Source organism: Coregonus clupeaformis, chromosome 39 (assembly GCF_020615455.1).
Source record: "Coregonus clupeaformis isolate EN_2021a chromosome 39, ASM2061545v1, whole genome shotgun sequence".
In the NCBI taxonomy this organism is placed as follows: Eukaryota; Metazoa; Chordata; class Actinopteri; order Salmoniformes; family Salmonidae; genus Coregonus; species Coregonus clupeaformis.
The window spans coordinates 14,667,521-14,695,187 of NC_059230.1; the positions used below are offsets into that span (position 1 = coordinate 14,667,521).

Below are 27,667 nucleotides of genomic sequence, written 5' to 3' on the forward strand. Positions count from 1 at the left end.
TCAAAATGTGGAAAAAGTCAAAGTGTCTGAATACTTTCCGAATGCACTTTATGTCCTGTCTGGACTTCCGTAATAGCCTACTGAATTTGCAAGATTCTTTCATTTTGATTTCAGCACAAATTAAAATGTGGCACTGACTTGCCCATTGATTGATGTTTTATCATTATCTCGTTCGACTAGCCACGTGCGACATGCATGCGCCGTTACAAGCCTTCTAGAGTTAGTGGAAGGCAAACAAGCAATATCCACCGTCATAGTATGGTGGAATGGGAAGCTAAATGAAGCTGGCTAGCTTTAGAAAACCCTGAATAGATCTAACTTGCTTTGTAGTATACCCCTCTGGAGAAAGGAGACATTATTGGTACACACCCTTTGTAGATATGTCATCCACATCCGGAGGCATACCATAACCTCATCCATGCAGTAGATGGCAGCAGAGCTTCAGGTTTCCAAGCCTCCATGGCGAAACCTTTTGTGCTCCATGTATCACAACTCTGCTTCCTGTTTACTCTTACAATACGATGTATAACATTATTTAGGGTGTTTAATTGCATGTACCCTAATCTCTCATGGACAGACGTATCCATAAAATAGAGTAGTTCACGTAAGATTTTGGTTTGCCGAGATTACATTTACCCCAAGTAGGCTATTTATAATTATGGATATTGTAATTATTTACATTAATGATGTTATTATGAGAATAACTTACAATAGTGAGAATTTCATCGTAAAAAAAAGACAATTATGGTTAAATAAAATTGTTTATTAAACAATTGTTAATCAATACAAATGAAATCGAATGTTATAAAAGCATCTCGAAAAAGTACATATTGTACAAATAATGGCTCCTATTTCAACTCATCTCGACATAGAAAAATAGAAAGGCACTGTGCAGTGATGTCTGCCGAGCAATATATAAAACATATTTGACAACAGAAATAATAATAAACAACTTTTTACAGCATCACTAGCCAATGTGATAATCTCTGGGGGTCAAGTTAGAACAATACCTGCAGAAAAGCAGGCCTTTTCTACCTCATTAAGACACTTTAAATCCATTACTCAATCCATTCTTGAGGTTTAGGTTTAAGATTAGGTAAACCAACAAACCTCGGTCAAATTCATATGTCAAATACTTACCAGTTTGAGGTGGGCTTGATTTAGCTTGGAGTTTGGACTTTTGGAACAAATTATATTGGTTCCATTGTATGGGGAAAACTAAATGAAACACACAAAGTATTTGCCACATGTATTTGACCAAGGAGTAGAAGACAAATATACAGAAGCATGGTTTGACATAACATACCTTTGACATACTACCCGGTATGGACAGGAGCAACATTAAAGAGCAGACAAAGTAGCTTATATCTGGAAAGGAGTGTGAGAGACACGATGTACTGCAATCCAAACTAGGGATAGAAAACAGATCAAACACAGCAGCGAATGTTTACGAAAATTAGCGTTTCTTATTGGACAAGTCAGGTTAGTCCCTCCCCACTTCGGCCGTTTGCTTCCAATTGGTTCCTAGTGAATACAGGGTTAAAAGGCAGATTATAACATACTGTGCCAGATGCCAATGAATTGAGACGCTTCTCTCCTAACAATCACTAAACTCTCATTCAACCTTGGACTAGAACAGATTCACCCAACACCCGGTGCCTCTGTGGCCACATGAGGGGACCATTGGGATCCATTTTAAAGTAGTTCTCCTACGAACCATGACTATTGGACTTTAGTGGGGGTAAAACATCTTCAGAAATAAAAAAACTAATGAAACATTTACACTTAATTTACACTAGCTCTAATGCAAGAGTAGCAATGCTTTTTGATGACATAATGAATTAATCAAACAGGCCTGAGCCACGCATCAGGCTGTCACTCACTCCCGGCACCGAATAATGCGACCAACAACAACTGCTTAAACAATCTGTGGTAGGCGATTACAACAGTGACACATCAAATGTGCCAGTAGGCCCCCAATTATAACCAAAAACACAACCATTAAGCATTTCCAAATCAAAATGTACAACTATTACTTCCCATTGCAAACATGTTTTATCACGTTAAGCACACATGTAACCAGTGATCTAAAGTTTAAATGCAACAATGTTTCACACGCATATTTTCAAAGTGATAGCTAACAAGCGAGCTGCGAGAAGGCAGAAGTTTGAAAAACAATATTGTCAAAATGTGATTGGTTGATTTCCCAGTCACTCTGTTGAATGGCAGATGTCTAGTTTCTGAGGGCCTAACCATGGCTGACTTAGCTAGCAAAATGTTTCTCCCGAGAGGCCACCAAAGAAAATTCCTGATTTAATATTTTTTTCTCTTCATTGTTAACCCTTCCCTTTCCAACACAAACAGAAGAGATGAAATCAGAATATCATTTAAATTATAGAAAATATTAAATATAAATTCTTGTCTTCCCCACTTGCTCTTACGAAAACAATGGATGAGTGTCCACTAGGGCTGTGACGGTCATGGAATTTTGGATGAAGGCAATTGGCCAGCCAAATAACCACGGTTCTCATCATACATTTTTTAGATGCACATTTTCTCTGCACCTGACTGCATGTGCTGCCATAGAAATATAATGAATAGAACGAGCGTCCACATTCAAGTCAATTACGGCATAATGGGTGGACTGGTGGCAAGTGTACCCATAGCAGAGAAGGAAGATTAAGTGAGACATCCCACTCCCTCACTTTTGTTTTAATGGAAGTCAATGAACTAAGTAGACCAGACCCAGATGATTTCGCATTGGTGTCTATGGGAGCTTAAGCCACCCCCTTAAGTAGACAGGAACTGAACATTTTTTCAATGGTAAATGGCCTGAGTGTACCGTCTTCATTTATCCACCATCTTTGCCCATAGGAGCAAAGCAGGAAGTAAAAGCTAGGTCGAAAATATATGTATTATTATATATTATCATCTTCAACCTAGAGTACCCATCAACATGTGCTGTGATTTTGTTGATTCAACTCAACTGACATTACAAAAAATACATTTCATTGCATGAGTCACATCAGATAACATTTGAATGAACATTCTACATTACCATGGAAATTATTGCATCACAATACCAGGCAGCCATTGAGAGTGTACCCATGAGTTTACCAGTCAAATTGCCAGGGTTAGCGGTTCCAAGCCTGTTCTATTCATTATATTTCTATGTGTGCTGCTGCATTGTGGTGGGCGTTGCCTAGGCAACACCTTGCTTGTTTCAGCAAGGAGCAACCAAGTTTCATCACGTTGTTAAGGGTCCATATTACAGCAGAAAGGGACTCAATTGCACAAATGCCAAGCCGTCCCATCTTCAGTCAACTGTTCATTCCAAATGTTATATATTTTTTAAACAGTTATGACGGTTACTTTATTTTCATGACGGTCTTCATTCATAACCGTTGGTCACACAGTTATGCGGTAATTGTGCCAGCCCTAGTGTCCACATACTGAAAAACCCTTATTCCATGAATGAGTCAACACTGGAGACTAAAACTAAAAACCTGCTCAAGGCTTATTTACCTCACCTTGCATTGTTACATAGGCAGAAGTAGCACAGTAACCTTATAAACACTGAAATTAGCATAATTCCAGAAAGAAATACAAGCATTCCATCGATTATCTGCATAAATTGAAAATTGGTTAGAGACGGGTTATTGTCATTGTTACGGGTATTTTATTTGATAATCTCTTAAAGTGGAAAAGTGGCTTTGTGGGAGACATTCTGTGATTCAACCCAGTGGATGACCTTGGAAGTAAGTTTGAAGAGGTCTCTGGGTTGACCAATAACCATCCTAGGTTTAGATCCTCTTTCAGTAGTTGTTTTGGCTTTCTATTGTGCAAATCCACAATTACTGCTGCTGCCATCTAGTGACCACAATCACAATGGTATGAAAATTGTTCTGCAGAAAGACTATTCTGCAGGGTTGGCGCAAGACTCCTGTGACTACTGCTGAACTGAAGTGTACTCTTCAGACTAGTTGTTACTGCCTTTGGGAGTTACCAATCTCTTCGGCATTCCAGATTCATGTCTGACTTCTGATCTGAGATCTGTACAAGCAAATAAGCATCACCGTAAGAAGGTTTCTAAACTTGTAGGAGGAGATGATGCTTTTAACGGCTTTCGTACCAGGCCCTTCAACAGTGGAGTTTCTATCATAGAAACCCATGTTCATCAAGTCCTTTGGGTGTTACAGGATTCCATTTTGCAATATGTTTACTGGTAGAATAACCTGGAAAAGACCATGGACATAGATTAGAACACAAAGAAAACATTATCCACCCCTGTAATATACTTATAAAAAGGACCACAACTTTCATTAGAACATTTATTGATGACAAATACATATATAGCAGGAACATGGTTTTACTTAGGTTATAATTAACAAATGGTGACCACAAACAATTTGGGCTCCAAGTGTTTTCCACATCCTGTGGCAAATTAACTCTCTCTCTACCGCACCTGCTTTGATTGATTGATTTACAGACAACTCCATTTACCTGATTCAGGCTGGCTCTTGGGGGCCTCTGCATGTTGGGCCTCAGTGATGGGGAGCCACCCTTCTCCCAGGTCGCTCTCACCAGATGACGTGAGTTGTTCCCCACCTTTAGCGTCCGTCATGTATAGGGTGGACCTCGGGTGGTACTTGGCCCGGTATGTGTCTGTCATACAGTTGTCCACAGAGAAGTAGGTGGTGGGGAGGACCATGGGGAGAACCATCTCCCTTCCGACCGGGGAGTCTAGGTCATCCATGTCGTCCCCTGGCCTTGGGCTGGGGAACCTCTCCTCTCCACTCTCACTGGCCGACAGATCGTTCCGGTCCTGGTCCGATGAGCCTGACTTGGAGCTCACATCAGACGAGAGCTTGTGCTCGGCGGGCGTCTCAATCCACCTGTGGAGGGTGGTGTGGGAGAGGGACAGGATCGGCCAATTTTTGCTCTCGTTCTGGGGGCTTGTCCGGGAGGGCTCCTGGAGCTGGTGAGCGCGGAAGCCCGACTGGTCTGTCGATCGGTGGACGTAGGTCTTGGGAGGGAGAGGCGGGGCTAGGTTGTGATAGTGGGGTTGGGGGGAGGGGTCTCTGGGGAACAGGGGCCTGGTCTCTTCCTGTTCGGAGAAGGGGCCGGCGAGGTCGTCGGAGCTGTTCCACTCTGAGCTGCTGGTCTTGGCCAGGTATGAGGGAAAGGGGCTGACCGGGCTGGGGCTGGCATCGACGTTATCCTCCTGCTCTTCATCCATACCATCCCTCCTCTCCAGAATTCCAGGAGTATATCGGAAGGCTCGTCTTCTGTTGCAGGGAGAAAAAGACATACATCAATAAAACAGTCTATCCAGAATAAGATTGCATACTTTACCACTAGCATCAGTACTGGTACATGAAAATGGGTCAATAGCAGAGACCAATCTTTGGAATCTTTACTCTATATCCAGTTTACAGATCACTTATAGTTATAGTAAAGTATCAAAGAAACAACCCTTTCACTCTACTGAAAGTAGTACAATGACCATGCTTTACCTTTGTAATCTTGGACTCAATATGAGGAGATGTGCATCTTGCAGGTCTGGAGACTTTGCTGGGTGTTCACCTGGAAGATAAGAATAAGTTCATTTGATTTGGTAGATTGCTACTTATTTACTACAGCTACACTTCGAAACACAAACAAGACTGCCCTATTCCGAATCAAGTACCGAAAACGAATTTTCTAAATACATTTTCAACCCTTAACCTCACTGACACACACACACACACACACACACACACACACACACACAACCAACAATATTTATGTGACTCTGCTCTGATCCCATGTTTGAACATCACAGTATTTTCCTGCCTGTCTCTAGCACAGACATGTTATCTAACTGGGGTGATGTTGTGGGCCTAGCCCGGTGCTGGGGGAGGACGTATCAAAGTAGAGAGGCAGTCTTGTAGAGTGCCTTCGGGCCCCCTGTGTACCACTGTCTGATCCGTCATGAGCGAGGCTAAGGCCCCTCAGAGGGAACTGGAGCTAAAGTCCAAAGCCCAGGCCAATTTGCTAGCCTTTAGGCTAACGATGCTAATCCTTGCTAATGCAAAGTGAGGACTTCAACCCAGTGGGGAGAGGGGGACAGGGGGAAAGGGTCGTACCCTGAACCGAGGGGGGTGGGGGTGTGACAGGCAGGGGTTGCCCAGCGTCTGAACTTTCTGTACCTTGCAGAGTTAGGCCCCAGTGGCAGAGCCAGACCCAGTGAGCTATGTCAACAAACCAAGTGACAAGCAGATTAAATGGGGAGCCATCAGTGGTGGTGGGACAGTTGCAGAGAAAGGCATGGCCACGATTAAAATAAACTAGGGAAAGAAAGTCAGGCCATGTCATGTTTACCTTTCATGTCATTGCAAAGAGACGTATGTCAAGATAACCTCTAAGGCCCTTACGCTCTCACAGGAACTGTGGCTAAAAGTTGATGGTACAAAAATGTGCATCATCTTATAAGGCTTAGGCTGTCTGTGATGTGTTCGCATACTCGGCTTTCACCCTCTCTCCCTTTCCTATATTTTGCACTCTCTGCGGGAGCATTACTGGCTAAATCCCTTCAGCTGGCATGCATTTATTACGCTGGGATCTGACTTTTTTTCTCTCCCTCACCTCCAAACGCTGCGTGCATTTGCAATTTTGGCTAGCAACCATAACAATATCAATATGAAAACAAAGCGGGATGCAGTTTACAGCCCTCCACTACATTGCTCCTTACTGTAGCAAATCCTTTCTCTTCTTTACAGTCGGGTCGGCTGTTGCCGAGAGAACCAGAGGGACTGGGGAGCATAGCTGTTGTATAACAAAGAGCAAGGCAGCTGCGGCTCTCCGGTTAGAGAAATGCCTCTAACCAGATCCCAAAATGGTTCAGACATAGGCAATCGGATTACCATCTAATCAATGGTTGAATAATCTCTTAAGTGATTAACGGCAGAGTTGGGGTCACTCTGATAGCATTGCAGTGCACTTTTCGCATAGTTTTACCACTATAACCATTAGAGACCCACAAATTCATTGATGTATACCTCTGTAATAGGGTGCATTAATAAAGTCATGTGGTATTGTTCCATCTCTTAGCACTTAGGGGCACAACAAGTTCAACAGTATAGTTCAGAAATTGTGTGGCTAATAGTGGCATTAAGCTGCTCATGCTGCCATAATAAACAACATGGATAAGGTTGGGTCCCTATGATTCAAAACCGCTAATACGGTTTCTGCAGTAAGAAAAATAAATATTACCGCACAATGAGAAAGCATATTTTGAATATGCTTTTTTGGTTCAACACTGTAAAAATAAATGTGTTTACTAGATTAATCCAAATGAAACCCAGTTATGCCAAGTGTACACTACTTTCAAAATCCTAACATCACTGAGCCTCTCACATTAAATGACCGTCTTTCCTGTATTTTTTTGTCTTTCTAACGTAGTGGTGCACACACACTAAACAATCTGGCACAGACGGATGTCACACACTACAAGATTATTCACTTTGTCGTGAGGATTCTCCATACCACGCTCTCTTGCGAAAACAATGTGATGAGATGTGGTTAGATTGTTAACGTAGCTAGAACGAGCTGTGGCTCAAAGCAGCCTCAAATGTTTGACATTTTGACTTTGGTTAAAGGCAAGTACAAACACATATTAGTAGTAGTCATCGCTCCTGCTCGAGCGTAGGCAACGACATGGGGATTTTGTCTCCGATCTCAAAAACCTGTTTGGGACAGCCAAATCGTGGCCAAAATCATAGCATACACCCGGCTTTACTGACTTTGATGGAATATGGCCTCTGGTGTTTGTGTACATAACATATAGTGTTCCAGCAGTAATGGATATATGAAGATACTGTTTCTGTGGACGAAAATCAATGATGCCACTGATCCCATTTCAGTGAATGGGACTATCCTGAGCAGTCGAATGGACACCTGTCAATCAAATCATCATCATAACTCTATTTTGTTTCAAAACTCTATGATCATAGCTCAGCATCTATATAGGAGCTTTAGGTTACTTAAATCTCACGTGGCATCACAAACTCCAACCTCTCCCAGTTATGAAGAATTTGTTAAGAGCTTTTTGAACGTCTTAAATAGCTGTGTTGATGCAACGAAATGAGACAACTTCATACGTTTCAATTTCAAGATTGCCGAGTCAAGATTGGTAGAGCTCAGGATTTTCTGCTGATCTGCAGTCCTTCAAAATTCCTTGACATCAATCATACTTGCATTCACATTTGCTATTCAGTTTCCGTGTGAATCAATTATGGGAGGAGAAAAACAAAACCATGGCAAAAAATTTAGAGCTTTTGACAAGTCTAAATTCGATCTGATGGTACATCAGAGTGATCAGAGGACCCAAAAGCTGTCGAGAGTATTTATTGACATCTAAAGATAGTTCCTTTTCCAGCTTGAAACTGGATAAGACACTGATCAGGGGGATGTAACTCAAGCTAGTGTGGATGGCAGGGATCCAAAGATATCAGATCTCACAAGCAAATCACACTTCTAAATTAATCGTCTGTACATGAATCAATCAGTTCTCTGGGGTGTCAACTCCACATTTACTTAGGCAGTGTTTGTTAAGAAGTTGACAATTTGACCAATTTCAATTTAATTTCAAAGTTATTACGAATTTCGTAAATCCAATAATTGCAATTGTTATTAACCCCCAAGCCTGTCCACAATGTTGAATATTGAAAATATTGACTTTTTATTGAATCGTCTCATCACTCAACGTAATCCACCCACTCGGTATGGCTTATGGGAGTGTTGATAGGACCCCGGTCTGAGAACATCAAGCCAAAAGGTGCAATATACATTTGGACTCTATCCCAGGGCATTAACACTAACGCTAACACAGGCTTATTAAGTGGTGTCAATGGGCTTTCTAAGCCTGGGAGCATTACAACCCAGCTCCCAACTCGCTGAGTCATAGGTTTCGTCCCAAATGGCACCCTATTCCCTATATATTCCACTACTTTTGACCAGGGCGCATAGAGCTCTGGTCAAAAGTAGTGCACTGTTTAGGGAACAGGGTGTCATTTCGGATGCACCATAGACCAACGTACAGTAACACACCACAACACAGGACTGAGAAAGAAATCCTTCTTGGAAACTGCTTTATGTTAATAATTCCCATGAATTTAATATAGGTTTATCTATTTACTATCTTCATTAAAATATTACTATTAAAAGGGAGAGATTTGGTAGCTTACATGACTGGATAATTGTTTGAAATTAATATGCAAAGGAGTCCTATTAAGCCCTTGAGAACATGGAAATGCTTTGGTTGTGCTTGGTTACCCATTGGGAGCCAAAGGCACTCTTTCCATCTAAACAGGCGGAGGCAGCAGAGCCAAGGCGCGAAGTGGGCGCGCGCACACAAAGACATGCCCTAAGTCTTAGACACACTAATACACGCCACCACAAATGCTTGAACACAACAAAGTTAACTTGATTCAGAGGGGTTGGGTTAAATGCGGAAGACACATTTCAGTTGAAGGCATTCAGCTGTACAACTGACTAGGTATCCCCCTTAATTTTTTGTCTTCTTTTTTTCCCCCTCAAAACATTCCGTCTTTCACAGACAGATGAACACCTACATAGCAATAATTTGTCAGCCTTGATAAATAGAGACACAGTTTGTGTCTTGGTGACAGAGGTTGGTGTGTGTAAGTGTTAATTTGGGGTAGGTCGACACTGCAAAATATGGCTTTCATTGTGAATGAAGCAGGTCGATATTCTGAGGAAGGAGAAGGGGGGCATATTCATTCAGTGTTAGCGATGTTGTGCTAACATGCTAGCAAATCAACAATTAGCACGGCAGAGTGTGTGTCTATGGCTCCAGACGAGGGTCTGGGGAACCGTGGGAGCCAATCGGAGTAAATCAAGCGAGGGTATTATTTACTGCTTGGATACAGCCGTTTGAAGCGGCTGGACTTTCCACCCATCTCCCAGCTGCCTTGACCTTTCGAAGCCCTCACACAGACAGAATGCCTTCTCTAAAGGCATTCTATCCATTTGAGCACCCTGTGGTTAGGCTGGCATCCCAGCAACAAATAAACAATGTAACGCTGTCATTTAGGTGGGCAAAGTCTGGACGGCTGTTCCAGAAGAGATCTAGAAATAACATCCATATTCTCTACTTTTATGACTGTTGTTTGTAGACGTAACAGTATATGCAGACAAAACAACGTTTTGTTGTATATAAAATGGTGTTTACTATTTACGTCTGTACTGAATCCTGGCCAGCTTTGATATTTTTTGATTGTTTTGCCGTCTGTTCTCCCACACACCCATGTGCTTTTAAAAAAGTATTTTAGCCTCTAATGGACCTCTGGAATCTACTCGGACTTATCTGCAGCACAGCCCGGGCTCACAGCTGAACTCCTGCCAAATTGAATTCAAAAACATTTGCTGGAGCTTGTCAATACAATTTGCAAATGGCGGGGAGTAGAGGCAACAGCCCTGGCTCAAATAGTGTGACTTACATCGAAAACTCAGGTTATCAACAAGTCAGCATTCGTAAAAAGTTAGCATATAACTAGTTGGAAAATTGGAAAGATCGGACATTTTGTTACAGAAATATATCACCGGAAGCCAAGAACACAGCAATCCATCAACATGGTGCCGGAACAATGAAATAAATTGATTATCTTGTAGGTCTACTGTGTGTACAATAAGCTAATACAATTGTTAAGGCATTAAACAACTATTTAATTGAGCACCACTGTTTTAAATTTAAAACAACTGCTAAAAGTGACAGATTCAGAAAAAGAAAAAAATCAAAAGGCAAAAACGTAAGGGGATCAGAAATCACAGCGGTGATAAATACATCAAGGTTTCAAACGTGTTTGTTTCCTTGCCAGGGAGTGTTTCCACATGGACTGCTCTGTTCTGCATACACAGACGCTCACAGGCCAGCACAGGGCCGAAATAAACACAACCCTTTTCCGCTTCCATTAGTCAGCTCACCAGACTTACGTAAAACCAACCCACCGTCCTGCTGTTCTAAACACTGATGTTTGAGACCTCACATTCACCCCATTTGTTGTTATTGAGAAGAAAGGACAAAATAAAAGGAGGGGAGGGGTAAAAGTGTGGTGCCACAGAAAATGGCATTTTATTTATGTGTGTGTGCGTGTGTGTGTGTGAATGCCACCTTCTGACAGGCCGGGTCAAGGCATTTTCTGCCCAGCTGGGCACAGCTGGGAGGCCCTTGTGAGCTCGCTCATCATCTCTGCTCTGTAGGGACAAACTCCATGGATTTCAATTCTGAGAATTGGTGACGGGTGTTTAAAAGGGCTGCCGTAGATTGGAGCATTAAAAAACAAATATATTTCTCTCTGTTGGAATGGATGGATCAGACAGTGGGAACATGATGAAAAATGGACACAGTATGTGAGGGGTGGCTGAGCGGTGAACCCCCCTGCTGCTATTCATATCAACTAATCTCCCTCTATCCTGTCTGGGGGCTACAAATAGCTATTATAGCTAGTTGTAAACCTGGCTTATTTATTTGTTTTTTGTACTAAAAGCTTGTTGCCTTCAATCAGACATGAATTATTGATTAGTTTGCAAGATTTGTTCCACTTGTCTTGGTAACCGGGTACTTAGGTGTTAAGTGTTAAATGACTGTACATATTAAGTGTTAAAATACCAGATACATTGATATTCACCCCTCTCCTCGCCACTTTTCAAGCTCATACATGCATTGTTCAGGGCAGAACACATCATATTACTCTCTGTGCACTGCAATAATCAATTTAGTCTAGATGAGATCTCATCCAGGTCGCCAAAATATTGACTCAAAATTAGCACAGCTGCCTCATTTCATATTTGTTGCGTGTTTATGCTTTGGGCAAAGGACAATATGACAAGGTGGGGTGTAAAGTGAGGATTTTGCCAGATGCTTTGGCTTTTCTGAGAACTAGCAAACAAGGACAACATCATTAAAAAGTTCCCTGGGAAGCAGGTGCACAACACTAGCAAAACAAATAAGGAGTGAGGGCCGAAAGGCAACTGGCACAAAACATCATGGGAAGGCCGGACAACTAACGGCAAACTTCCACAAAGGATTAACCCCAATGTTTAACACAATTTCCTTAGTATAACATCAGTGTGTATACACCAGTCTAACATCGGTGTTACAGTCGAAAAGCAGCATAAGTTGCTTACCACCATGGAGTAGGATGAAGTTGTCCCTAGATACTAATCTTGGGAGAGTGTTGCATTTTCTCCACTAATGGTTAAGGTTTGGGGGAGGGGAAGCTGATCCTAGATCTGTACCTAGGGGAAACTGTACCTTGTAGTACTTACCATAGGAGAAGGAGGAGTGCAAGATGTGGGCTTTGGAGTCGTCACCTCTCCGGTGAGGGAAAGGGTCCCTGAAATACACAAAATTGAGTAGGGTCAAACGCTGACGCCACATGACAAAGGCCTTTCTATGCATGTCCCTTTGTACGGTGCCTCTCAGCATGCAGGTTATTCCCCAACCAACCTTTTAAAGAGATTACGTTGGATCTAAACTGCTAGTGTAAACACGGAAATCCACTTTACTCCATACTACTTTGTTCTGTAAATGATTTATTGTGGAGTAATCCGATACTAATCCACCAAAAACAGCTTTTTTCTTTTGGTACATGTATGGCTCACATCCATTTCTCTTCTCGGTTGGTGCATTGGTGAATTCGGGAGACTGAGGAAAGTCAATACTAATTGTGCCCCAACAGCAGTGGAGCACTGAATCGAAGGATGCCAATACAATAGCTACAGTGTTTAGATACACTTTCACTATCGCCTCTTTAAAATCAACTAGCAATGAAGTTCAGAGATCTACAGATGCATGTAAAGAGATTATCTACATTAAAGCCTTTTGTACATGGATTTCTATATAGTCATTTTCAAATCAAAGTTTATTGGTCATGTACACAGATTTGCATGTGTTATAGCAAGTGCAGCAAAATGCTTATGTTACTAGCTCTAACAGTGTAGTAGAATGTCTAATTTAATACTAGTCATTAAGACCCATATAGTCTTAATACTGACTCATCAAAAAACAGATTATTATTCACTCAACTCCAACATACTGAGCAATGTATTTATATTGTATATTAATACATTTTTTATATATTTTTTTTATCGGGATAAATTAACATATTTAACTATGTTGTTATAATGGAAACACTTGTCAGGAGACGTTGGCTTGCACTGGTTAGACCTGTTTCAGCCATCGACTCCTCTTGGAAGGAGAGCAGTTGTCAGCTAGTTGTGATCATCGCCAAACAAAACACCATGCCGACAAATGACGACCCTAGTAGAGTAACCTCGTCAGATTCTGCATGTAAAAAATGTCTCACTCTATTCTTAGAACGAGTTGTTGTTTGCACCGTTCGTTTAATTATTCAGAAATGGCAGCGATTTTGACGCTCAGTCGAATCATAACACATGAGTGACGAAGAGATTATAGCTGGAGGGAGGCAGTGATAGTGTTTTACTTGGAACTGTTTGAGTGAGTGAATACAAGGTGTGTCTATCAACAAACTAGTACTGAGTGTTGGATATATGATATGATCTTATAAGAGAAACAGCAACATATGAGATGAAAAATAACACTCCTGTTTACCTTGTCAGGTGTACCTCAGGTATGGGCCTCAGCTCTTTGGACATAAAGTTCTCCACCACGGGGGAGTCCAGGTTGGTCGAGCCGTTGCTAAGCCGGTCGCTGCTCTCATATCCTGACTCGGTGCGCTGGATCTTCCAGTTGTCGCTGCGCACCTTTAGCTTGTTCGCCGTCACAGTGGTGCCCTTTGATCTGTCCTTCCCCTCCAACTCCAGCGAACTGCGGCTGCCGCCCGTTTCGGGACGCTGCTCGTCCTCGTAGATGGTCATCAGGTTCTTGGGCTTGTGCTCCTCACGCCCGCCCCATGTGAAGTCCCGGTCCCTGTCTCTTTCGTGGGGGGGTGGCGCCCCCTCCTGGCTGGAGGGTCTCCGGTGGGGGCTGTGCTGCCGGCGCTCGTGACCCCCTCCTCCACCACCACCGCTTATCACACTATCAACGTTTAGCACCTCGCGCATGGGCTTCCATGGCCGACTGGGCCTGCTGCTACTACTGCTGCTGGAGCTGGAGTTGTCATTACGGCTGCCCTCCCGGCTGCTGTCTGTGTCATAGCCGTTGGAGAGCTGCTCCAGTCTCCGGCTGTAACGGCCGCCACCGAAGCCCACACTGCTGGGAAGGGCTGGTTGTACCTGGACCCTGGAGTGGGAGCGAGGAGGCCCCTCGTGGGAGGAGGACCTGCCGCCAAAGTGGGGGGTCCTCTCGGTCTTAGTGGGCCCTTTGCCCTGGCTGGCGTACAGGCGCGTATCCAGGTGCTGCTTGAAGCCGTTCTCCGGTGGGGAGGCGGAGCGTGAGTACCTCTCTGGGATTGGATCTGAATGAAAGGATTTTATGAGAATTTGTTCAAGTGGTTTAGGAGGACATGGGCAGTGTGTGGGTACACGTTTTGTAAGGACATTGTCCTAGAGGTCTGTTTGCTACTTACAAGGATGTGGAAAAGCTTTTTCTACAGATTTTGCTGTACAAATATGAAGGAAATAACTATCAAGATCATTTACCCTAGAGCTTAAAAAGCTACTGTCCTTTCTTGTAGGCTAGAATGAGGTAGAAAGCATCTAGCAAAACCTATTTGGAGCTTCATTGCAAGAAGTTGTTATTCCATATGACATTAAATGATGCTATGTTTTTCTTACAAAATGGAGAAGAAAAAAAAAAAACTTGGGCGACATCAGTCATTACGCCAAGGCTTGATTGAAAAGATGAGACAAACAAAACCCCATCAATTAATCTGAGGCCAAAGTTGGGTGGGAGGAGAGGAGGGAATGGTTTAATGGTCCAAATAACCTTTACTGGTTGATGTCGCTAGGAAAGTCACTTTTTCTGCTGGGCTAATGCTGATTCCAACATTGCACTCGAGCTGGCGTAGTATCGAAACTGCCGCCCGTAATGCCAAATGCCAGTGTATTGTGACACGTTGCCAAGTGCAGCAACTGACTTTCAATGCCATTCCAACCCAAGACACAGGGTTCGCTAATGAAGACAGCAGGGGCGTAGTGTGGAATGTGAACAATGGGGTCGTGGTGAAGTTTATTGTAGGGACATACACTACCAGTCAAAAGTTTGGACACCCCTACTCATAGAAGGGTTTTTCTTTATTTTTAGTATTTTTTACATTGTAGAATAATAGTGAAGACATCAAAACTATGAAATAACACATTTGGAATCATGTAGTAACCAAAAAAGTGTTAAACAAATCAAAATATATTTTATAATTTGAGATTCTTCAAATAGCCACCCTTTGCTTTGACAGTTTTGCACACTCTTGGCATTCTCTCAACCAGCTTCATGAGGTAGTCACCTGGAATGCATTTCAATTAACAGGTGTGCCTTCTTAAAAGTTAATTTGTGGTATTTATTTCCTTCTTAATGCGTTTGAGCCAATCAGTTGTGTTGTGACAAGGTATACAGAAGATTTATTATTATTATTATTATTATTATTATTATTATTATTATTATTATTATTATTATTATTATTATTATAGCCCTATTTGGTAATTTGTCCTTTGGTCTGGAGTCCAAGTTGGAGATTTTTGCTTCCAACCGCCATGGCTTTGTGAGATGTGGTCTGGGTGAACGGATGATCTCTGCATGTGTATTTTCCACCGTAAAGCATGGAGGAGGAGGTGTTATGGTGTGGGGGTGCTTTGCACTGTGATTTATTTAGAATTAAAAAGGCACAGTTAACCAGCATGGCTACCACAGCATTCTGCAGTGATACGCCATCCCATCTGGTTTGGGCTTAGTGGGACTATCATTTGTTTTTCAACATGACAATGACCCAACACACCTCCAGGCTGTGTAAGGGTTATTTGACCAAGAAGTAGAGTGATGCAGTGCTGCATCAGATGACCTGTCCTCCACAATCCTTAATTGAGATGGTTTGGGATGAGTCAGACCGCAGAGTGAAGGAAAAGCTGCCAACAAGTGCTCAGCATATGTGGGAACTCCTTCAATACTGTTGGAAAAGCATTCCAGGTGAAGCTGGTTGAGAGAATGCCAAGAGTGTGCAAAGCTGTCATCAAGGCAAAGGGTGGCTATTTGAAGAATTTCAAAATATAAAATATATTTATTTGTTTAACACTTTTTTGGTTACTACATGATTCAATATGTGTTATTTCATAGTTTTGAAGTCTTCACTATTATTCTACAATGTAGAAAATAGTACAAATAAAGAAAAACCCTGGAATGAGTTGGTGTGTTCAAACATTTGACTGGTACTGTACGTCTGTAGACAAGAGGAAGGTGTAAATAATGGATGCCGAGAGGCCATGTGTGTCTCTGTGGTGTAGCAGTAGGGGAAGTGACCTGACATTCTGACATCTGTGGAGATATTAATGATGAATGGTGTGTGTGTGGGTATTCCCTGAAGCTGTCCATGACTCCTTGAACTGACGAGTCTGTGGCCTGGAGATGTGCATGATTTTTAGGACAAAGTGTTTGCATACGTGCGTGTGTGGTTGTCTTTCAAGGACACTGAGTCATGGCCACCACTTTTGAAAGATATGACCGGGGGGCACACGCGCACACACAAGTGCGCTCATTTATATACTGGACGACACTTGTACCCTCGCTGTATCCACAACTCAAAGAACAACATGAGGCTACTGTATATACAGTACTACCTCTATCGAATTTGCTTTAGCTTGGGAATATTAAAAAAAAATCTTAATAGAAATAACTGACTAAAACTTTTTAATGGAAGGGGATGAAAGCTTTTTAAGCCCTAAGACCATTACAGGGCACAAAAAAAGTGTTTGTGCCACAAAACAAGGTGTGCAGTATGCAATGACCCGTGGCATAATTGGTGTAATCGTGGACCAGCTGGGTCCATGTAACACATTCTGGGCCGCATATAATGTCAAATGAGAAAAAGAGACACTGTTAAAGCTTTACTTGTGAAAAATATGCTCTTCTAATTGCCGTCTAACTCTGCTAACTGATAGAGTAACAGGAGATGCACTAAGGGACCAGTATTTGACATGTGGGTGATTTTGACTAACAACAAGTGGCCTACACATGGTTCCAATGGTTCTGTTGGAGGAGAAATGTTCCTCCGTCATCAGGGTTGTGGGTTTGATTCCCACACACGCTACACATGTACTGGTCTGGGTGTATGTTTACAACTGGAAATCCCTTGGTGTCTGAGGGAATTTGCGTAAGAGTTTCTGTTAACTGGTCTAGCTGTGTGTGTATGTGTGTGTGAGAGTGCGGAGATGGTTTAACTATGCCTGTGATGAAAACACAGCATGTTTGTCTTTTAGGGTTGAAAGCTAAATGTCAACACAGTTACACTATGCTGGATGAAAACTGGGTAATGTGTTCTGGTAACACTAACTAAAATGACTGTGTCCCAAATGGCATCCTAGATTTCCTACATAGTGCACTACATTTGTTCAACCTGCATTCAAAAGTAGTGCACTATATAGAGAATAGGTTGCCATTTAGGATGAAGCCAATGTCTCCCATTGACATCAACACTTCCTATCTGACCCGAATGCTAACTTTCTTATGTTTCTCTTTTTCTAAGCATGTCCAGTAGCTATGACGTCAGCTTGCTAGCCTGGGCACGAGCAGCGCTCGAGATGGATTTATTCCACTTACATTAACTGTAGTGTCACTTCCAGCCTCGCCATTCATCACGGGCATGACGCTAGCCTCTGTTATCCTGGTGCATTCACACATACAGAGATGTGAGCCTGGTGCAAACAGGGCAGCTGTGGTTGTATGGTGGATTTGGGGGCTAATTCAATTTCAGTTCCTAGCACCTTGCCCCTAGTTTCTACCCCTTTGGTGTTCACAGAAATTAAATGACAGGATAGGTGAGAGAAATATGACAGAGGGTTAGAGATTAAAAGGGAGGGGGTGGGGGTGATGAGGGCAGGCTTGAACAGATGTCAGCGTTCTAATCCTTATCCTGACACATTGCTCCCAAACCACCCTGCCTGGTTGATTATGTAAGGGCCAGTACGGTGAAATGCTAGTCTTTTGTTTTGGTGAAAGCCTGCTGGTTTGTTGTTATGTATGTTGATAATGGTGGTTTGCGTGTGTATTGTGTACACCGTTGTGTCAAGGGTCATCTTGTCTTGTCTTTTCATTGGTCTGTGTGTGTGTACATGAATGGTATGTACAGTATTGTTTCATATCGTTTTTTTTGTTCTTCTCTTCATGTGTGTGTGTGTGTGCATGTAAATATGTGTGTATGTGCCTGTGTGTGTGTGTGTGTGTGTGTGTGTGTAGTTCCATACCTCTGTGGCGGACATCCTGTCTCCTCTTCTCCGTCCTGTCCTGGTCTCTCCTGGAGGGGTGCATTCCCCGGATCTCCCCTGCCTTCTGGGCCACCTCTCTGGAGATGTCCTTCAGACGGCTCTTAGGATCACTGGTGCCCAGCGTCACTGCAAGACAGTCATTTTGAGAAACCGATACAGAGTGACTTGAATTCCAATAGACAATACAAGGGGCAGCAACAGAGCAAAAATTATGTGTAGCAAAGTCAAACACGCAGGGTAAAGTGGGAACTTTATTTCTGCTTCTAAAGCCCAACACAAGCAGAGACAAAACTACAGTAACTTAGGCCACCCCAACTCCATCTTTCACCTCCTCCATCCCTCCTCTACCCCACTCCCGTCCCTTCTATCCGGACTAGACCCATGGATGCATTGAACAGTGCGGAGTGTGTAAGGTAGGGAGTGTGGGGGGAACTTTAGGGCCGATCAATGTGCTGATGTATACGGCAGGCTTGTCTGCTGCGTGAGGGGAAACGCACCGAGGTGGAACCCGCGGCGCCGCGGAAACCATTTCCCTCTCCTCCTGAGTCTTATCTCTCACCACGTAGGAGAAAGTCAGAGACGATGGATAGAACTAGAATTATGCACTGCAGTCATTTCAAACCCATCCTCTGTAGCACAAAGAATGTGCTAGAACAGATTCTCTGTGAATATGTGCTATGATCACTCCCAGCTCTCCAAGGTATAGGCCTCCAATTGAAATCAATGATAAGACAATTTGGTCTTATAGCATGCACAGTCACTCCATTGCCTGAATTAAGTGTTGTGAGGACAATTCATTGCTTTTCCCACAAGGTACTTGACTGCTATTGTTGTCAGTCATTCAGAGTGGATTTGCTGTTCTCAAAAACCCTGAGCTACTGGTAACATTGTCCATTGCTGGGGGATAGAAAACAGTCAAAACACATTGTACAGTTGAGCTGCTGGCTTTTAGCAGGGAGTAACAACAAAGGGGGACCAAAACAAGGACAGACATTACACCATCCTCCACAATAACAAAGGAATGTGCAATAATAACTAAGGCTGAATCCCAAATGGCACCCTATTTCCTATATAGTGCACAACTTTTGACCAGAGCCTGTATGTACAAATACACATCCCTCCCTCTCTCCCATAATCTCTTTCCCACCAGCCCCCCAACCACAACCCCTTGTGTCGTACCTGGTCCTCGGCCCCCACTAGTCTGGCCGCTGCCCCTGGTAAAGGTGGAGCTATGGATAGAGGGGTTCTGGCTCTTCTGTTTCAAGCCGCCGGAGCCCAGCAGGGCATTCAGGTTCTCCTTGGTCAGGTCCAGCTTCTTGGGGCCTGGAACTGTAGACTCAGGCGCTGGGTGGTCGAAAAGGAGAAGAGGGTGAGAAAAATCAGGGTTGGGATCAATTTCATCAATCCCAAAAAGCAATTCTTAGGTATTATGTAAAAATGTAATGTAATTCAATGCCATTAGCTTTTCAGTAAATTCCCCAAATCTCCCCGAGAATTAAAAAGAAATATACAAAAGTGGAGCGCTATGCAATTAAAAAAATGTGTGATAACTGAAATTCATAATAACAATTAAAAAAGTAAAATGTTCCCTCTTTCTTCTTAAGCTGGTCTGTAACACTGCACTGCCTCTGAAGGCCAGTGAGCCGCTGTCAACGTGACCCTAACCCTAACCCTAACCTGGGGCGAGGCCAGCTCAGTGAGTTAGAGGGAGGATCATTAAGGGGGATAAACCACACCCTAAACAAATCCAGAGGTTTTTAATACCCACAAAGAAATGCTCAGCTGTTGTAATCAACAACTTCCTGCCCTTGCCAACGGCAATGAGTATTATGGTTGAGGTCGACGTCAGAAATAAAGAAATAATACGGAAAAAGAAGTGGATTTTTTTTTTAAAGGCCTTCTGCTCATGAACGTTTGTCGTTCCGTTTCAAATCAAGTATTGATCGGTTGGAACACCGTTAGCTAATACACTTATAAACTGTAATCCAACTAGAATTGCTCAATTCCGACAGCTATCCCAAAATTCACAGCTTTTCCAGAAATCCCAGTTGAATATCCCTGGAATCAGGAGGCAATAAGCAGGACATTTTGCAACCCTAAATCCAACTGAAGTGATGGCACACAAACTTGTTTTAAAGTGCAGCACGTATTTGCAGAGTTATAGTCACTTTTGTCAACAGCACGTCTTTTCTGGTCATCCACAGTCTAGACACTTGACATAAAAATGTCAAATGCATTGCGAGACTTCAAAAGACACCAAAATTGCGTCCCGAACAGACCCAATTGACCCCACACTGCAACGTGTACTGTAGCTCCACTTTTTCTTTACAGATTCTTGCTCAGACTGAATGTGGTGGGGCTGACTCTTCATAAAAAGCCATTCATTTGCATCTGGCAGGGGGCTCAAGCTTTGACCAAAATATTTAAAGGAGGTTCTGGCCAAAACTTTGAGAACCACTGCTCTGTGGCAGTGGCAGTCATTTGGTTAAGGGTGCATTTCAGGATACGCTGTTAAAAAAAAGTTGTAACCACAGTCACACCATTGTCAACACTTGCTGGCATTACTTCCAACTGGCTGGTGCTGCAGAACTCTACTCTTAGAAGAACGTATTTTAGGACCCCCTCTGGCTGTGAATTTACTGCACAGACTTAAATATAACACCCCCTTGTTAAGCATGAATTAAAATAAACTATGAATTATAAACGTGGTATGTGTTTCCTGGGAATTGGCTCATGTGAAGCTGAGGAACGGTGGTTTAACCACTTTGGAAAGGGGGACAGTTCTAATCTGGTCTCCAAAAAACCTAGAACAAGACCTCATTTTGGTCTCAAGTTGTCTCAAGTCAGAGATCATTATATAGACTGCATCTGCATCGCAAAAGCACCTGAAGTCACATCTTGGTTTGATGACAACATGAAAAGTGATTTGACTTCATACCATTGGCATCCTGGAAAAAACTGAATTTCTGCATGATTTTGATTTGCAAATTGTGCTGTACAATTCCATGACTCTAGGGCTAGTTGTGTAGTTCTTCCCATAAAAAGGAAAGAAAAAAGAATGTCCCTTTGTCCGATGTCTTGTATACCTTGGACGTCTCCGTTGACGGGGGACTTGTAGCGGGAGTGGTCGCTGTTCGGGCGCGAGGCGTCGTCTACGGAGATGGCGTTGCCGTCTGGGTTGGAGTAGAATAGGAGGAGAGGCTGGAAGTGGCCTTTGATGCATTTGGTGGCCACGTCTTTCCACCGAGTCCCAATCTAGGATAAACGAGAGGAGATGTGGAGGTCAATAGTGTGTGTGTGTGCACGTCTGGAAGGCTGTTTGTCTGTGTACTACATGCATACACACACACAAACAAGAAGTCACCTTTGTCTTACTGGCACTGACCAGTTTCCTCATCTCATTACCCTGAGAGGTCTTTTCAGAAGATGTTTTGTTTAGTGACAATGTACATTACTACTTTTGAAGTGCCTGTATTTATTTGATGAGCACCAGTTGCCAAAACCTACATTTAAAGTTAAAGTTAAGGTCCCCAAACCCTAGCTCTGATCTGTGTACACCTTTCAGAAAACACTGACTCGTCCAAAATCGTTGATATACTTCAAGTGGTTGGGCTCTCAGGAATACTCTCCTGCAAGTCTAATCATGTCTAATGCCTTGTTTAAAAATGAGACGCATGGATAGTGCACAAACAAAAACCTTGGAGAAACGATTGACACAATCTTTGAACCGCTACCCCAAAAACATATGGTGACCATAGACCAGAAGAAGCACAATTGGATTCAGGCATGTCACCAACTGTTCAGAGAGGAATTTTACTTTTCTAATACCACACAAAACTCTGAATGTCCAAGGAGGCATTGCTGTGCACTGCAAATGCACATTTTCCCTTTGTCCTGGATCTTAAGTGAAATACATGCACTGAAGCGGAGTCTCACAATCACATTAGCTGAGCTGGGCTAGGTGCGTGCCTCGCTAGAAAATGCCTGAGGCAGACTGGAGGCTAACAGATGCTAGTGTGCTCCTTAATTAACCAAATGAAGGAGTGGGGAGAGAGGAGAGAGGAGCAGAAGGTAAGAGAGAGTGAAAGAGGAAGAGGAAGAAAGGAAAGCAAAATGAGGGAAAATAAAAAAGTTAGAAGAGGTTGCTTTGAGTTGACATTTTGATGGTGAACACTGTTCCTTGCCCGGGACAAAACACAAAGGAGAAACACTGAATCACTACTGCTGCTGCAACAATAAATTAAAAAAGAATGTATGACAAGAATGACAGTCAACAAAACACAACCTGTCAAATATAGTGCATTCGGAAAGTAGTCATACCCCTTCACTTTTTCCACATTTTGTTACGTTACAGCCTTATTCTAAAAAGGTTTAAATTGTTTTGTTTTTTCATCAATCTACACACAATACCCCATAATGAAAGGATTTTTTGTGTGCAAAAAAAAAAAAAAAAACTGAAATACAACATTTACATAAGTATTCAGACCCTTTACTCTGTACTTTGTTGGAGCACCTTTGGCAGAAATTACAGCCTCGAGTCTTCTTGGGTATGACGCTACAAGCTTGGCACACCTGTATTTGGGGAGTTTCTCCCATTCTTCTCTGCAGATCCTCTCAAGCTCTGTCAGGTTGGATGGGGAGCATTGCTGCACAGCTATTTTCAGGTCTCTCCAGAGATGTTCCATCGGGTTCAAATCTGGGCTCTGGCTGGGCCACTGAAGGACATTCAGAGACTTGTCCCGAAGCCACTCCTGCGTTGTCTTGGCTGTGTGCTTAGGGTCGTTGTCCTGTTGGAAGGTGAACCGTCGCCCCAGTCTGAGGTCCTGAGCGCTCTGAAGCAGGTTTTCATCAAGGATCTCTCTGTACTTTGCTCCGTTCATCTTTCCCTCGATCTTGACTAGTCTCCCAGTCCCTGCCGCTGAAAAACATCCCCACAGCATGGTTTCATCAGACCAGAGAATCTTGTTTCTCATGGTCTGAGAGTCATTTAGGTGCCTTTGGCAAACTCCAAGCGGGCTGTCATGTGCCTTTTACTGAGGAGTGGCTTCCGTCTGGCCACTCTACCATAAAGGCCTGATTGATGGAGTGCTGCAGAGATGGTTGTCCTTCTGGAAGGTTCTCCGATCTCCACAGAGGAACTCTGGAGCTCTGTCAGAATGACCATCGAGTTCTTGGTCACCTCCCTGACCAAGGCCCTTCTCCCCTGATTTCTCAGTTTGGCCGGGCAGCCAGCTCTAGGAAGAGTCTTGGTGGTTCCAAACTTCTTCCATTTAAGAATGATGGAGGCCACTGTGTTCTTGGGGACCTTCAATGCCGCAGACATTTTTTGCCACCCTTCCCCAGATCTGTGCCTCGACACAATCCTGTCTCAGAGCTCTACGGACAATTCCTTCGACCTCATGGCTTGGTTTTTGCTCTGACATGAACTGTCAATGGTGAGACCTTATATAGACAGGCGTGTGTCTTTCCAAATCATGTCCAATCAACTGAATTTACCACAGGTGGACTCCAATTAAGTTGTAGAAACATCAAGGATGATCAATGGAAACAGGATGCACCTGAGCTCAATTTCGAGTCTCATAGCAAAGGGTCTGAATACTTATGTAAATAAGGTATGTTTTTTATTTTTAATACATTTGCAAAAATTTCAGAACCTGTTTTCGCTTTGTAATTATGGGGTATTGTGTGTAGATTGATGTTTTAAAAAAAAACGTTTTAATCCATTTTAGAATAAGGCTGTAACGTAACAAAATTTGGAAAAAGTCAAGGGGTCTGAATACTTTCCGAATGCACTGTATAGTTTGTGTATGTATTGATATGTAGGCTACGTGTGCCTTTAAAAAAGTATGTAGTTCTGTCCTTGAGCTGTTCTTGTCTATTAATGTTCTGTATTATGTCATGTTTCATGTGGACCCCAGGAAGAGTAGCTGCTGCTTTTGCAACAGCTAATGGGGATCCTAATAAAATAACAAATTCCAATTGTTGAAGTTTTAAAAGCTATCCATAAACTGTAGGGCATGTCTGCTCGTTACTTGGTGTGAGGCAGTGAGAGAATAAGAAGCAATACAGCAGGTATATGGAGTATTATTTATCTGGCTAAGGGTGCTGTACTGTAGCCCTCTGTCCCAGTAGGGCTGAAGTGCACAGACAGCATAAGCTGCTGATGGACTGACTCGGCGCCAGCCAGCCCCTGCACCGCAGTCCAGTCAAATGGACTGGACACATACACTGTGCCGTTCATTAGCACACTCACTTATGCATATATACACGCACACACACAGTCATTTGCACGCAAAAGACCAATTCCTACCACGAGTCATTTCAATATATCCAAGAAGTCCACTAAATAGTGTATCTCAACTGTGGATGACTGACGATGCAATTAACTGCTTTAATAGTTTATTGGGAAACCCTAGTACACTACTACTGTACAAGTGCTGCTGTGTGTCTGGGTGTTTGTACACTTGTGAGTGTGTGTGTGTGCCCTTGTGAATGTGTCTCCCACCCACACAAAAAAAGAAATTAAAACTAACACCCTTGCCTTTCTTGAACTAACACTCACACTCACCTTTCTTACTAGCTCTGACATTGTTGATAGCTACTTTGAGGAAAAATGTACTGACTATGACTGTGTGGTTGTCTCACCTAGCCATCTTAAGATGAATGCACTATTTGTAAGTCACTCTAGATAAGAGTGTCTGCTCAACAACTAAAATGAAGGGGGGAAAAGGTGTCCCACTGGGCACAGACAACAGTTCAACGTCCAGTTTTGATTTGCACTGAATAAAAATATAAACGCAACATGTAAAGTGTTGGTCCCATGTTTCATAAACTGAAATAAAAGATCCCAGAAATGTTCCATACGCACAAAAAGCTTATTTCTCTCAGATTTTGGGCACAAATTTGTTTACATCCCTGTTAGTGAGTATTTCTCCTTTGCCAATATAATCCATCCATCTGACAGGTGTGGCATATCAAGAAGCTGATTAAACAGCATGATCATTACACAGGTGCACCTTGTGCTGGGGACAATAAAAGGACACTCTAAAATGTGCAGTTTTGTCACACAACACAATGCCACAGATGTCTCAAGTTTTGAGGGAGCATGCAATTGGCTTGCTGACTGCAGGAATGTTCACCACCGCTAGTGCCAGATAATTTATTGTTAATTTCTCTACCATAAGCCGCCTCCAATGTCGGTTTAGAGAATTTGGCAGAACATCTAACCAGCCTCACCACTGCAGACAATGTGTATGGCGTCATGTGGGTGAGCGGTTTTCTGAAGCCAACGTTGTGAACAGAGTGCCCCATGGTGGCGGCGGGGTTATGGTATGGGCAGGCATAAGTTACGGACAACGAACATAATTGCATTTTTTCAATGGCAATTTGAATGCACAAAAATACTGTGATGAGATCCTGGGGCCCATTTGTGAGGCCCATTTTTTTAAAAGGTGTCTGTGACCAACAGATTGGCATTGGCTAATCGGGATTTAAATAAATAAATAAAATGTATTACCAGTCATGTGAAATCCATAGATTAGGGCCTAATGAATTGATCTCAATTGACAGATTTCCTCATATGAAGTGTAACTCAGTAAAATCAATGAAATTGTTGCATGTTGGGTTTATATTTTTGTTGTCAGAAACCAACAAAACATTTCACCATGTCATTGGATTTAAGTTAAAAGTTGTGAGGGAAAAAAAAGACGAAAAGCCCTTAACTTGATTACTTTTGGCAAATCCAATTAGTTTTCCACGTTGATTCTACGTCGTCGCCTTCATTTTTTTGGGTTGATTCAAACAGTTTTTGCCCAGTGTGTGTGTGTGTGTGCGTGCGCGCGCTTCCTTGCTTTCGTGCGTGTATGTGTGCTTGCGTATGTGTCTGTGTGGGTGGTGGTGGTGATTATAGCAGACTTTTCAACCCCACTGAAGGCTCATCAACCCAGGGGTGGTGAAGGGCGGTCGATGGGGCCCTTATAGACGATAAAGATTGTGGCGATGGAGATAAGAGATGGAACAGGGTGCTCCTTGCTCGCTCGTAAAACTGCCCGCTTTTATCAGTTCAGACAAGTACATTTATGCACTGTGCTTTGAGTTGCTGGCTGGGGACAGTTTAGCTCTCTGTGGACTGCAGGTAGCCTATAATATCTAAATCAGTTTCTAGAAACTGTTCCATTGATATCAGATTGTGTTTATTGTTTTATTTAAATAGGCGAAGAACTATTCATGCCAGTTACCAACCTAACAATACTTTAGTTAGTCTAATTAGTCTAGTTATAAAACGTATGTGCGCGCTTGTGCGCGTATGGTCCGAGCATCATATCTCACCACAGCAAAAGACTGAGGCTATAAGGGCATTGGGTCAGGTAAGCGTGTATGTTTGCTTACTTGCTTGGAGAGTGTGTATTTTGTAACGAGCTCTCACCTCTTTGACGGTGGCGTCGTCGAAGAAGACCCATTTGGCGGATTTGGTGTGGAAGGCGAAGGCACAGTAGTGGCGGCTGGAGTAACAGATCATCCCAACCAATAGCAACTCTCCCTTTTTGGCGTGCTCGTCGGTCACCCGGTAGAAGAGCTGCGGACACATACACACATTTCAATTACTTTATTTGCATCAAATGAGATAGAAATGACCCAAATACACAAAAACAATCCCATGCTGCCCACGAGTAACCTTGCCTGAAGACTTACATTAGCTCCCCGAACTAATGCCTAGGCTTTAGCTCAATGGACTAACACAGTCTTGTATCATGCAGCAGACCCGGGTTTGACCATTCTCAGTCACATACAGTGAGGGAAAAAAGTATTTGATCCCCTACTGATTTTGTATGTTTGCCCACTGACAAAAAAATGATCAGTCTATAATTTTAATGGTAGGTTTATTTGAACAGTGAGAGACAGAATAACAACAAAAAAATCCAGAAAAACACATGTCAAAAATGTAATAAATTGATTTGCATTTTAATGAGGGAAATAAGTATTTGACCCCCTCTCAATCAGAAAGATTTCTGGCTCCCAGGCGTCTTTTATACAGGTAACGAGCTGAGATTAGGAGCACACTCTTAAAGGGAGTGCTCCTAATCTCAGTTTGTTACCTGTATAAAAGACACCTGTCCATAGAAGCAATCAATCAATCAGATTCCAAACTCTCCACCATGGCCAAGACCAAAGAGCTCTCCAAGGATGTCAGGGACAAGATTGTAGACCTACACAAGGCTGGAATGGGCTACAAGACCATCACCAAGCAGCTTGGTGAGAAGGTGACAACAGTTGG

At 42.8% G+C, this 27,667-nt stretch overlaps 1 protein-coding gene across 1 annotated transcript in view; it reads right to left on the reverse strand.

Annotated features, from left to right (window-relative positions):
- Positions 1-3,100: 3,100 nt before the first annotated feature.
- Positions 3,101-27,667, reverse strand: part of LOC121554161 (inactive ubiquitin carboxyl-terminal hydrolase 53) — a 63,430-nt gene continuing 38,863 nt past the window's right edge. Inside the window, exons 9-17 of the mRNA XM_041867627.2 lie at positions 26,819-26,968; positions 21,480-21,648; positions 19,573-19,737; positions 18,373-18,519; positions 13,637-14,441; positions 12,331-12,398; positions 5,517-5,586; positions 4,504-5,288; positions 3,101-4,235 (exon numbers count right to left, since the gene is read on the reverse strand). Of these exons, the coding sequence (XP_041723561.2) occupies positions 4,159-4,235; positions 4,504-5,288; positions 5,517-5,586; positions 12,331-12,398; positions 13,637-14,441; positions 18,373-18,519; positions 19,573-19,737; positions 21,480-21,648; positions 26,819-26,968 (2,436 nt within the window). The 3' untranslated portion in view covers positions 3,101-4,158. The remainder of the gene's footprint in view (positions 4,236-4,503; positions 5,289-5,516; positions 5,587-12,330; positions 12,399-13,636; positions 14,442-18,372; positions 18,520-19,572; positions 19,738-21,479; positions 21,649-26,818; positions 26,969-27,667) is intronic.